Here is a 14139-nt window from a genome sequence, read left to right as displayed (position 1 = left end):
GATCACTGGCTGCAGGAGCAGGAGAACTCAAGCCAGTGATCACTTTCGCGCTGTGAATATACCTCGCCGGCGTGAGGAATCGAAAATATGTAAATCACAGTCAAGAGGGGACGGGTAAGAGGCGGGCTTTGCTTGATTTGAAGCAAGGAAGCCATGGCACCTTTGACTTCAAGCTCACAGGAAACAGAGCGCTCATGGAGATTAAAAAAGCGTTTTTCTCAAGTATGGATTATCGAATTTCTGGCTCACACACATAATCAATAACAGACTGGCGGCTGCTATAAGGTAATGCTGGCAGTTTTATATCACTTTTGGAGGTGACAGGTTGCCTTTAAAATTGGAGGTGAATAAGCAGTAGTTATGTAAAGGCCAGTTCTACTTAGCCCGCTCCCTGCACTGCTCCTGGTCCCCGCACCGCCGCTGCTGCTTCTCCCCGTGCGCGGATGAAAACATCCGGTGTTCAGGTAGAGCAGCTAATGGCAAGAGGGGACGGGGACGAGCCTCCCTAGTGTCACCCGCAATGCTAGGGAGGGTCGTCCCGATCTGTCACTGTCTGCTCCCTCCCCGACACCAGATGTTTTTATCCGCGCAGGGAGCGGGGCAAGTATATTCCCTGTGAGGGACCCGGGCATATGGGGGGCAGTTTTTAGTATTGGATAACCCCTTTAAGACCAGCGTCTAAAACATCAGACTTAATAAATGATCCCCTATATGTCTAAAAAAAGCATTTTAGGTTAGGCATTTCACACAACAGGAGTAACTGGTTTCATGATACCCAGCCTCTCCATGGTTCTACTGAAATGTATGCGTCCATACAGCTATTCCTCCGAAACCCTCATACACAAGCATGCTCGGCTTGGCCAAGAAAATGTGTTCTCAATGCAGAGAGGAGAATATGGAGTTGCCAGGGCCCATGAGAACCAAGGATATCCAACAGCCCTGACCCTTATTTGCTCCGACACTAGGCATTGGGGGAGAGTCGGGGTACCACCATACACATTAAATAGGGGTCTATTCCTAGCCTAAAACAGAGGCAACATGTGCATGGCCGTGTCCATACTTCGGTCCACAAACAACGGATCCACCTTTTATGTGCATTCAGCATTTTTCTTATTTCCATTAATAGAAGGGGCTATTTTCGTCCACAATACAGACAAGAATACAATATGTTCTATAATTTGCAGAACTCCCACACACATCCGCAAAAAATATGGATATGTGCCTGGCTCCATAGAAATGAATGGGACACTGTAATACCCACAAAAAATGTAGATAGCACACGGATAAAAAAATATGGGTGTGTGCATGAGCCCTAATGTGAACAGGGAGAAAAAACACTCACCTTCTCGCTGGCTGTGACGCGCTCCGCTGCGATTGGATAGCGCTACAGCCAGGGAGGAGACACTCACGGAGAAAGACTCAGTCTCCTCCTCATTGTTCCGATGCAAAAATTAGCATACCGGATGGGAGACTACAACGGGGCCACAACGGGCGAACGGAGCGGCGCTCAGGAAAAATAGTAAGTGCATTTAGATCCCTGCACTATGCCCTACGTATCCTGATACTTAGTTTATAACCTCTGGACCCATAAAAGGTCCTCTTTAATGCCAAGTGTGGTATTGTTCTGGGATTTTGGCCGGAAAAAATACCGTAGCAAGCTGCTGTATTTTGTCCGGTCAAAAACCGTACAAGGGACAGAACGGAAGACATCCTGATGCATATTGTACGGATTGCTTTCCATTCAGAATGCATTAGGACAAAACTGATGCGGTTTTTTTCCCTTTACCGGATTTCAATACCGGAAAAGAATAAAGCTAGTGTTAAAGTACCCTAGATGGTAGATGTTAAACATCAGCAACTGATGTGGATAAGGCCTCATGCACACAAACGTATCCATTTTGCAGACAAGTACAGGACATGTATCTTTTTGTGGAACTGACATATAGATGCTCATATCACTCAGATCATCTTCCGCAAAAGATAGACTATGTCCAAAAAATGTAACAAAATCCCTCGCACATGCATGTAACAAAATCAGTGAAGATTTGAAGGCATGCCATAGCTCTAGCAGCTTTTTCTGGATGTAATATAACATAACGAGGACCTGTCACCACTCCTGCTTGCACCCCCCATGTAATACCAATTCTGGAGCATCTATTCTTATGGCTCTATGTTGTGCTGCTCCTTTATTATTCCTTCTAGTTGTGAGAGAATTACTAGCAGTTTGCAATGAAGGTCCAAATGAGTGTTACCAGTCGGGGATGTGTCCCTGCACATTCTAACACTATCCAATCAGTGCTGCCAGTGTCAGACTGTACAGGGACACACACCCCAACTGGTTACCACCCATCTGGACCTTCACTGCAAACTTCTAGCAATTCATTCCTAACTTCTAGTGGGGATAATACAGAAAAGGCCTATCACATAAGAATAAAAATAGACGCTCCAGAATTGTTATTACACTGGGAATGCATGTAGTTACAAAAGCAGACATGTCAGGAGAGGTGACAGCTCCTCTTTAAAGCCATGTGCCTATGTTGCAGATATTAGCCACTCTGTAGTGACCTGAAACTACATTTGTTAAATTGCTGTGGCTTTAAGGGCAGCCTGCAACATGGTCACATACCATAGAAAAGGTTATGTCAGGATACTGCATCTATTTCCTGATGGTATGTTACTGCAGGAATTATTACCTTTAGAAGTGGAAGCACGCCAACCATTTGATGTACGGTACATGTCAATCTGCAGGAAGTATGGAAAGAAGCCTTCCAGTTTGCAACAGTCTGTATTCTGACACAGATCCAGTAGTTGTTAAATGGGTTGTTCGCGTTCAGAGCTGAACCCAGACATACCCTTATTTTCACCCCGGCAGCCCCCCTGAGCCTAGCATCTCATGCTCCAATGTGCTCCCGTGCCCTGCGCTAAATCTCGCAGGGCACGGGCTCTTTTGTTTTCAATAACACACTGCCGGACGGTTACTTCCGCCCGGCAGTGTGTTCGGTGACATCACCGGTCTGAGGGGCGGGCTTTAGCTCTGCCCTATCCGTTTTACTGGCTAGGGCAGAGCTAAATCCTGCCCATCAGTTCCGGTGACGTCACCGGGCTTCCTGGCAGCCCCATGGAGAGCCCGGTACGTCACCGGAACTCCTAAAAATGCCTTTGCCCTGTGCAATTTAGCGCAGGGCAAAGGAGAGCATCGGAGCATGAACTGCTCCGATGCTCCTGTCAGGGGGGGGCTGCCTGGGTGAAAATGGAGGGATGTCCGGGTTCAGCTCGGAACCCGGACAACCCCTTTAAGTCAGGTTCACACTTACATTTCTTCAGTGTGCCCTTCGGACAAACTGAGGCTTCTTACTGGCTATGTGATATCTGAAGAATACATTTGTTTATCAATCACAGCATCCAAATGCATAATGTGGCATACATAGGTGTCTATGGGCCAAACACAACGCCAAGAGTGTCTTTATGTCATTCAACTGACAGACTTTCAGAGACAAACGCAGACTCTTATGTTATTCATCACCGCAAAAAGCAATAAAACGGCATGTTCCTTTACACAAGTCGCAGAGTGTACCAAGCGCATGTGTCAGCAGTCTACTGCGCAAGCTGCTGGAATGTGGATTCTGCTGATCGGTCGGCAAATAAAGACCCTGCAAGCCTGGAAACTACTGGATTATTAATTATCCGAGTAATACCATCACATAGTATTAGGAAATATCATATAGTATCAGGTAATAACATCATACAGTATCAGGAAATAACATCATACAGTATCGGGAAGAAACATCATATAGTATCGGGAAATAACATCATATAGTATGAGGAATAGCATCACATAGTATCAGGTAATAACATCACATAGTATCGGGTAATACCATCATATAGCATTAGGAAATAACATCATATAGTATCAGGTAATAACATCATATATATCAGGTAATAACATCATATATATCAGGTAATAACATCATATAGTATTAGGAATAACATCATATAGTATCAGGTAATAACATCATATAGTATCAGGAATAACATCATAGAGTATCAGAAAATAACATCATATAGTATCAGGTAATAACATCATATAGTATCAGGTAATAACAATATATAGTGTCAGGTAATAACATCATATATATCAGGTAATAACATATATATCAGGTAATTCATATAGAATCAGGAATAACATCATATAGTATCAGGTAATAACATCATATAGTATCGGGTAATAATATCATATAGTATCAGGTAATAACATCATATAGTATCAGGTAATAACATCATATAGAATCAGGAATAACATCATATAGTATCAGGTAATAACATCATATAGTATCAGGAATAACATCATATGGTATCAGGAATAACATCATATAGAATCAGGTAATAACATCATATAGTATCAGGTAATAACATCATATATATCAGGTAATAACATCATATATATCAGGCAATAACATCATATAGTATCGTGAATAACATCATATATTTCAGGTAATAACATCATATAGTATCAGGTAATAACATCATATAGTATTGGGAAATAACATCATATAGTATCAGGAATAACATCATATAGTATCAGGTAATAACATCATATAGTATCAGGAATAACATCATATAGAATCAGGAATAACATCATATAGTATCAGGTAATAACATCATATAGTATCATGTAATAACATCATATTAGGTAATAACATCATATAGTATCATGTAATAACATCATATAGTATCATGTAATAACATCATATCAGGTAATAACATCATATAGTATCATGTAATAACATCATATAGTATCAGGTAATAACATCATATAGTATCATGTAATAACATCATATCAGGTAATAACATCATATAGTATCAGGAATAACACCATATAGTATCAGGTAATAACATTATATAGTATCAGGAATAACATCATATAGAATCAGGTAATAACATCATATAGTATCGGGAATAACATCATATAGTATCAGGTAATAACATCATATAGAATCAGGAATAACATCATACAGTATCGGGAAGAAACATCATATAGTATCAGGTAATAACATCATATAGTATCGGGTAATAATATCATATAGTATCAGGTAATAACATCATATAGAATCAGGAATAACATCATATAGTATCAGGTAATAACATCATATAGTATCAGGTAATAACATCATATAGTATCGGGAATAACATCATATGGTATCAGGAATAACATCATATGGTATCAGGAATAACATCATATAGAATCAGGTAATAACATCATATAGTATCAGGTAATAACATCATATATATCAGGTAATAACATCATATATATCAGGCAATAACATCATATAGTATCGTGAATAACATCATATAGTATCAGGAATAACATCATATAGAATCAGGTAATAACATCATATAGTATCAGGAATAACATCATAGAGTATCAGGTAATAACATCATATAGTATCGGGAATAACATCATATGGTATCAGGTAATAACATCATATATATCAGGTAATAACATCATATAGTATCAGGAATAACATCATATAGAATCAGGTAATAACATCATATAGAATCAGGTAATAACATCATATAGTATCAGGAATAAGATCATATAATATCGGGAAGAACATCATATAGTATCAGGAATAACATCATATAGTATCGGGTAATAATATCATATAGTATCAGGTAATAACAGAGGTCGCACTACATTTTTTCCGGAAGTATTTTTAGGAGTATTTTTACCCGAGGAGGAGTATGAAATGTGCAGTAATTCAAATACATAATATATCTGCCTACACTTGTTCACATCTGTATCGGAGGCTGCGTTTGGAACCTCTGTTGCAGATTCTGTTGAAAAGACCAGAGAAAAAAGCTTTATATGCAGCACTTTTTTGTCTGGTAAAAAGACAGATCCCAAACGGAAACGGAACAGACTCCATCATAGTCGGAGGGGAGGGGGGCAGTCTTCCCTGTCACATCAAGTTTTTGTCATACATTTAATGTACATAAAAAACTTATATATGTGTACATATATGTGGCATCTGTCACCATAGAATTCCATTGTAAAAAAAAGAAGAAAAAGTATATGTTAGCCTATACTTTTTTTCCTGGACTACAAGATGGAAAAACATGGTACACTACACTTTCCCATCCTGCAGAGTCCTGCAAAGAAATACAAAAAACATATACTTTTTTTATTTTTATAATGGAACTCTATGGTGACGGATGCCATGGTATGGCATCTGTCTGAGGCGTCTGTTACGGTTTTTGTGTATGTTGGACTTATGACAAAAACCCAGCCTTACATGCCCGATCCAGCACTTCCATTATATTCGTTGTTCTGTTCACCTAACGGAGCAGAACAACATAAATATATAGTGGTGGTGTGAACGTGGCCTAAGAGGTGGCTATTTACAGTCAGGTCCATAAATATTGGGACATCGACACAATTCTAACATTTTCGGCTCTGTACACCACCACAATGGATTTGAAATGAAACAAACAAGATGAGCTTTAACTGCAGACTGTCAGCTTTAATTTGAGGGTATTTACATCCAAATCAGGTGAACGGTGTAGGAATTACAACAGTTTGCATAAGTGCCTCCCACTTGTTAAAGGACCAAAAGTAATGGGACAGAATAATAATCATAAATCAAACTTTCACTTTTTAGTACTTGGTTGCAAATCCTTTGCAGTCAATTACAGCCTGAAGTCTGGAACACATAGACATCACCAGATGCTGGGTTTCATCCCTGGTGATGCTCTGCCAGGCCTCTACTGCAACTGTCTTCAGTTCCTGCTTGTTCTTGGGGCATTTTCCCTTCAGTTTTGTCTTCGGCAAGTAAAATGCATGCCCAATCGGCTTCAGGTCAGGTGATTGACTTGGACATTGCATAACATTCCACTTATTCCCCTTAAAAAACTCTTTGGTTGCTTTTGCAGTATGCTTTGGGTCATTGTCCATCTGCGCTGTGAAGCACCATCCAATGAGTTCTGAAGCATTTGGCTGAATATGAGCAGATAATATTGCCCGAAACACTTCAGAATTCATCCTGCTGCTTTTGTCAGCAGTCACAGAGAACCAGTTCCATTGGCAGCCATACATGCCCATGCCATGACACTACCACCACCATGCTTCACTGATGAGGTGGTATGCTTAGGATCATGAGAAGTTCCTTGCCTTCTCCATACTCTTCTCTTCCCATCACTCTGGTACAAGTTGATCTTGGTCTCATCTGTCCATAGGATGTTGTTCTAGAACTGTGAATTCTATTTTAGATGTCGTTTGGCAAACTCTAATCTGGTCTTCCTGTTTTTGAGGCTCACCAACGGTTTACATCTTGTGGTGAACCCTCTGTATTCACCCTGGTGAAGTCCTCTCTTGTTGACTTTGACACACATATACCTACATCCTGGAGAGTGTTCTTGATCTGGCCAACTGTTGTGAAGGGTGTTTTCTTCACCAGGTAAAGAATTTGTCGGTCATCCACCACAGTTGTTTTCCGTGGTCTTTTGGTGTTGCGGAGCTAACCGGTGCGTTCCTTCTTTTTAAGAATGTTCCAAACAGTTGTTTTGGCCACGCCTAATGTTTTTGCTATCTCTCTGATGGGTTTGTTTTGTTTTTTCAGCCTAATGATGGCTTGCTTCACTGATAGTGACAGCTCTTTGGATCTCATCTTAAGAGTTGACAGCAACAGATTCCAAATGCAAATAGCACACTTGAATTGATCTCTGGACCTTTTATCTGCTCATTGTACTTGGGATAATGAGGGAATAACACACACCGGGCCATGGAACAGCTGAGAAGCCAATTGTCCCATTACTTTTGGTCCCTTAACAAGTAGGAGGCACATATGCAAACTGTTGTAATTCCTACACCTGATTTGGATGTAAATACCCTCAAATTAAAGCTGACAGTCTGTAGTTAAAGCACATTTTGTTTGTTTCATTTCAAATCCATTGTGGTGGTGTATAGAGCCAAAAATGTTAGAATTGTGTTGATGGACCTGACTGTATGTGGGGGAACCATTACTAATCTAAATAACAGCAGGCAATTATAGCTAAGGGATAAAGTACAGTCCAATACACTGGATCTTTTCTGCACATTATCACTTGGCTATAATAGCCTGCCTACATACATCACACACACTGCACCACATACACCAGTGTGAAATGTATGGAGGGCAGGGTGTGATGCATGGAGGGCAAGGTGTGATGTATGTGGGGTAGGGTGTGATGTATGTGGGGCAGGGTGTGATGTATGGAGGGCAGGGTGTGATGTATGTGGGGCAGGGTGTGATGTATGTGGGGCAGGGTGTGATGTATGGAGGGCAGGGTGTGATGTATGGAGGGCAGGGTGTGATGTATGTGGGGCAGGGTGTGATGTATGTGGGGCAGGGTGTGATGTATGGAGGGCAGGGTGTGATGTATGTGGGGCAGGGTGTGATGCATGGAGGGCAGGGTGTGATGTATGGAGGGCAGGGTGTGATGCATGGAGGGCAAGGTGTGATGTATGTGGGGTAGAGTGTGATGTATGTGGGGCAGGGTGTGATGTATGGAGGGCAGGGTGTAATGTATGTGGGGCAGGGTGTGATGTATGTGGGGCAGGGTGTGATGTATGGAGGGCAGGGTGTGATGTATGTGGGGCAGGGTGTGATGCATGGAGGGCAGGGTGTGATGCATGGAGGGCAGGGTGTGATGTATGGAGGGCAGGGTGTAATGCATGGAGGGCAGAGTGTGATGTATGGAGGGCAGGGTGTAATGCATGGAGGGCAGGGTGTGATGTATGGAGGGCAGGGTGTAATGCATGGAGGGCAGGGTGTGATGTATGGAGGGCAGGGTGTAATGCATGGAGGGCAGGGTGTGATGTATGGAGGGCAGGGTGTAATGCATGGAGGGCAGGGTGTGATGTATGGAGGGCAGGGTGTAATGCATGGAGGGCAAGGTGTGATGTATGGAGGGCAGGGTGTAATGCATGGAGGGCAGGGTGTAATGCATGATGGCAGGGTGTGATGCATGGAGGGCAGGGTGTGATGTATGGAGGGCAGGGTGTGATGCATGGAGGGCAGGGTGTGATGCATGGAGGGCAGGGTGTAATGCATGGGGGCAGGGTGTGATGCATGGAGGGCAGGGTGTGATGCATGGAGGGCAGGGTGTGATGCATGGAGGGCAGGGTGTGATGTATGGAGGGCAGGGTGTGATGTATGTGGGGCAGGGTGTGATGTATGTGGGGCAGGGTGTGATGCATGGAGGGCAGGGTGTGATGCATGGAGGGCAGGGTGTGATGCATGGAGGGCAGGGTGTGATGCATGGAGGGCAGGGTGTGATGCATGGAGGGCAGGGTGTGATGCATGGAGGGCAGGGTGTGATGCATGAGGGCAGGGTGTGATGCATGGAGGGCAGGGTGTGATGATCACACACTGCATACATACATCACACACACTGCACTACATACATCACACACACTGCACTACATACATCACACACACTGCACTACATACATCACACACACTGCACTACATACATCACACACACTGCACTACATACATCACACACACTGCACTACATACATCACAGGCTGCTGCTGTCACCTTGTTCTGTGCCTCCATCTTGATGTCCGGACATAGTCATAGTCTTCTTAAGGTCTGGGACATTGGTTTCGTTGGTACAGCCATCCTCGGGAGCCGGCCCCTCCTCCTTTCATCTCCCGCCAGCTTCCCCTGCTGCAGAGGTCTGTATTGCTCCGGCGCCTGCACAAACTAACCAATAGCAAAGCTCCGAGCTGTGAGGAGCTTTGCTATTGGTTATTGCAGGCGCAGGCAGCATCGCTGAGCTGCCTGTGCCGGTCACACTGCTGAATGTAGGGGAAATGTCTGAGGCGTATTGATACACCTAAGGCTAGGTCTACACGACGACAGTTGTCGCGCAACATTTTGTTGCACCAATGTCGCGCGACAATTTTTATAATGGCAGTCTATGGTGTCTCACTGCAACATGCGACATGCTGCGACTGCGACGCGACAGTCGCAGAAAATCCATTCAAGATGGATTTTTCTGCGACTGTCGCGTCGCAGTCGCAACATGTCGCATGTTGCAGTGCGACACCATAGACTGCCATTATAAAAATTGTCGCGCGACATTGGTGCAACAAAATGTCGCGCGACAACTGTTGCGCCCTATCTGTCGCGCGACTTTTTGTCGCGCAACAAATGTCGTCGTGTAGACCTAGCCTAAGGCCCCTTTCACACAAGCGAGTTTTCCGCACGGGTGCAATGCGTGAGGTGAAGGCATAGCACCGCACTGAATCCTGACCAATTCATTTCAATGAGTCTGTGTACATGAGCGTTTGTTTTTGTTTTTTTAAATCGCAGCATGTTCTATATTCTGCGCTTTTCACGCAGCCCTGGCTCTATAGAAGTGAATGTGCGGATGCGATGCGTTTTTCACTGATGGTTGCTAAGAGATGTTGTTTGTAAACCTTCAGTTTTTTATCACGCACGTGAAAAAACGCATCAAAACGCATTGTACCCGCACTGAAAAAACTGAACAATTGAACGCAATCGCAGATAAAACTGACTGAACTTGCTTGCAAAATGGTGCGAGTTTCACTGAACGCACCCTGAACGCATCCGGACCAAATCCGTATTGTTCATGTGAAAGGAGCCCTATACTTTTTGCAGGGAGTAAAATGGCCTGAACAGGCGTGGCGGTATTGCAACCTCACATAGTATTAGGAAAAAACATAATACAATGTAAATTAAAAAGTGGCTGGAAATTGAACCTTCCTTTAACAAATCTGTAAATAGAATACACCCCCCCCCCCCCTAAAAAAAAAAAAAAAATTATAAAAAACTGTTCATCACAACCACCTAAGATAGATATGAGATAGATAAGTATTAGATGATCAGCTAGATAGATAATTAGATAGATATTAGATGATCAGATAATTAGAAGATATATATGTGATAGATAGATAGATAGATAGATAGATAGATAGATAGATAGATAGATAGATAGATAGATAGATAGGAGATAGATAGATAGGAGATAGATATGAGATGATCAGACAGACAGATAGATAGATAGATAGATAGATAGATAGATAGATAGATATGTGATTGATAGATAGATAGAGAGATAGATAGATAGATAGATAGATAGATAGATAGATAGATAAATAAATAGATAAATAAATAAATAGATGGATAGGAGATCGGTAGATAGATAGAAGATAGATAGATAAATAAATAGATAGATAGATAGATAGGAGATGATCAGACAGATAGATAGATATATATGTGATTGATAGATAGATAGATAAATAGATAGATAAATAAATAAATAGATAGATGTGAGATAGATAGATAGGAGATCGGTAGATAGATAAATAGATAGATAGAAGATATATAGATAGATAGATAGATAGATAGATAGATAGATAGATAGATAGATAAGAAGATAGATAGATAAATAGATAGATAGATAGGAGATAGATGGATAGATAGATAGATAGATAGGAGATGATCAGACAGATAGATAGATATATATGTGATTGATAGATAGATAGATAGATAAATAGATAGATAGATAAATAAATAAATAGATAGATGTGAGATAGATAGATAGGAGATCGGTAGATAGATAAATAGATAGATAGAAGATAGATAGATAGATAGATAGATAGATAAGAAGATAGATAGATAAATAGATAGATAGATAGGAGATAGATGGATAGATAGATAGGAGATGATCCGACAGATAGAAATGCCCAGACATGGAGCAATAAGCACCCTTCGGTCTCATTGCCATTCTCCTCTGTACACAGCTATGGCTGTTAGCTCCCAGATAATTGGGTAGGTACCAGTCGTGCAGGTAAGTGGCATCTGCACACAGGTTCGCCATCCAATGATGCAGAATCGTCCATGTCCCAGTGGTGTCCAGTGTCAGTAGTGCAGCGCTGACAGCTAGCCCATCTCCTGTGCCGAGGTGCCAGGACCCAGACCTCCAGACCCTGGCACCGGTCAGCCATTCCTGCCTGCACTGCCTCCCCCAAATGTAGTCTGGTGTAATCCCCGAGCCCTATGTGCAGAGCTATGGGAAATCGCAAGGACAAACTCAGCACGACTACACTGCCATTCCAGGCAGGTACTCCCGCACGGCACTACAGGGATGGCAGCAGCCACCAGGCAGAGCCCCGTGCCGTGCCACAGCCGTATGCGCCCCCTTCCTCCTTACATTGTCCGTCTCCCCGTGCTCCTCGCTCTCTCCGACTGTCGCCATCTTCGTGCTGTAGCAGACTGAGTGGATGGAGGACAGTGGAGGACAGCCCCCGCTAGCAGCATACCATTACCCACAGCGCCTCCCCCTACCTGCTGCCTGCCATGGCTGTTAACTGTGTGCAGACCTGCCGCATGGAGGCGCGGTTAACCCCTTGCTCCCCGGGCATACACTTCCCTGTGACTACTGGGTGGAGGGAACATGGCAGATTCTGCTGGAAGCTTCCACAGGGGCACATGATAGGCAATGGCAGTGCAAACAGCGTTGTATGGAAAGACCCCAGTATTAGCAGGTCTGAGATCTGCTTCCCCATGGTGGTGCACCACTGCGCCGCTGTCAGGGGAATATCAGCTTTTTTAGGATGCTAGAAGATAACTCTGTAGTCTGTGTCCGTGATGACTTTCGTGACAAGATGGTCAGCGGCTCATCCGTGTTTGGTCCGTGTGTCACCATATTTCACGGACACTGCCAGGCTGAAAATAACTTCCAGAGCATCTCCTAGCAATGATCCGTAAAAAGCACAGACCAAACACAGCTGGCACCCATGTTGTGTCCGTGGTTTTCGCAGACCCATAGACTATAAAGTGTGTCACGGACAAAATCAGGACGTGCTTCCCACGGTCCATGGAAATCCACTGATGACATCACAAAGTCAGTGGATACGTGAGAGACCTTGGACGGCACATGATTCAGACGTGTGAAAGAGGCCTAAGACCTCTGCTCTTAACCAAATCTCTCCGCCTGTACAAATTGTATGACCGCCTTGTGTCCTGATTGCAAGTGGTCCCTAACCATGAAGTGTGCTGGGTCCTCTTCACTGAGCGCTCCCCAACCCCCTCCCATTGCCCTGAGTGCCATCTATAGTGGTCTCCTGGATGGACGGCCCAGTACAGGGACCACCCAGAAGACTCTAGCTAGGCATTTATACTAGTACAGTATAACCATTCACCTCACGCTTTCCTATCCACCTTCATCCAGCCCTCTTAAACCGGATTCACACATCCGGAGTCCATATTCAAACATTTCGCACCCCGACCACAGGTTTAAAGGGGTTGTCACACTTCAGCAGATGGCATTCATCATCTATCGCTTACTAATGTATTGTGATTGTCCATATTGCTTCATTTGCTGACTGGATTCATTTTTCCATTACATTTTACACTGCTTGTTTCCATGGTTACCCAGCAATCCTGCAGTGATGGTTGTGCTTGCACACTATAGGAAAAAGCATCAGCCCATGCGGTTCCTGCCACCAGAGAAGCATGACCAGTGCTGCTGGATTGCAGGGTGGTCTGTAACCATGGAAACAAGCAGTGTATAATGTGATGGAAAAATGAATCCAGCCAGTAAAGGAAGCAATATGGACAATAACAGTACATTAGTAAGTGGCTTGTATTAAATTTCTCTACATGATAAATGCCACTTACTGAAGTGAGACAACCCCTTTAATGACCAAAACTCACAGCAACATAGATCCATATGAGGCTGTAAATCCTGGCAAGTTAGAATATACGATTTAGCAGGTGATTGGTCAATCATGTTGTCTGACAGAGGCTTTGGAAAAGGGTATTTCAATCAGAACCATGTATCATGAAGTGATCAGCCACAAGACTGCAGCCATGAGGGGTTTAAGGTAGACCCCCGCAGCCAGGTTTCCTGATGCAGTTTTGGAAGCCAAAACCTGGAATGAATACAAGAAATACATCAGTGGGTGTCCTTTATACTTTCTCTCTTTTCACGATCTACGCCAGATTTTGTAACTACATGCAGAAACCTGACTGTGCGGCCAATTATTCCCCCTGCTGCTCCATTCATAGTCTATGACATTGACTGGAAACAGTCAGCAGTTGGACCCCCACCATTTTCGCATTTATC

At 43.2% G+C, this 14139-nt stretch overlaps 1 protein-coding gene across 1 annotated transcript in view; it reads right to left on the bottom strand.

The window, feature by feature from the left end:
- Positions 1–12307, bottom strand: part of CTTNBP2 (cortactin binding protein 2) — a 145949-nt gene extending 133642 nt beyond the window's left edge. Inside the window, exon 1 of the mRNA XM_044280292.1 lies at positions 12223–12307. Coding sequence (XP_044136227.1) covers positions 12223–12267 — 45 coding nt within the window. The 5' untranslated portion in view covers positions 12268–12307. The remainder of the gene's footprint in view (positions 1–12222) is intronic.
- Between the last annotated feature and the right edge of the window lie 1832 nt (positions 12308–14139).

Source organism: Bufo gargarizans, chromosome 2 (assembly GCF_014858855.1).
Source record: "Bufo gargarizans isolate SCDJY-AF-19 chromosome 2, ASM1485885v1, whole genome shotgun sequence".
NCBI lineage: Eukaryota > Metazoa > Chordata > Amphibia > Anura > Bufonidae > Bufo > Bufo gargarizans.
This window is presented reverse-complemented; position numbering and strand designations above follow the sequence as displayed.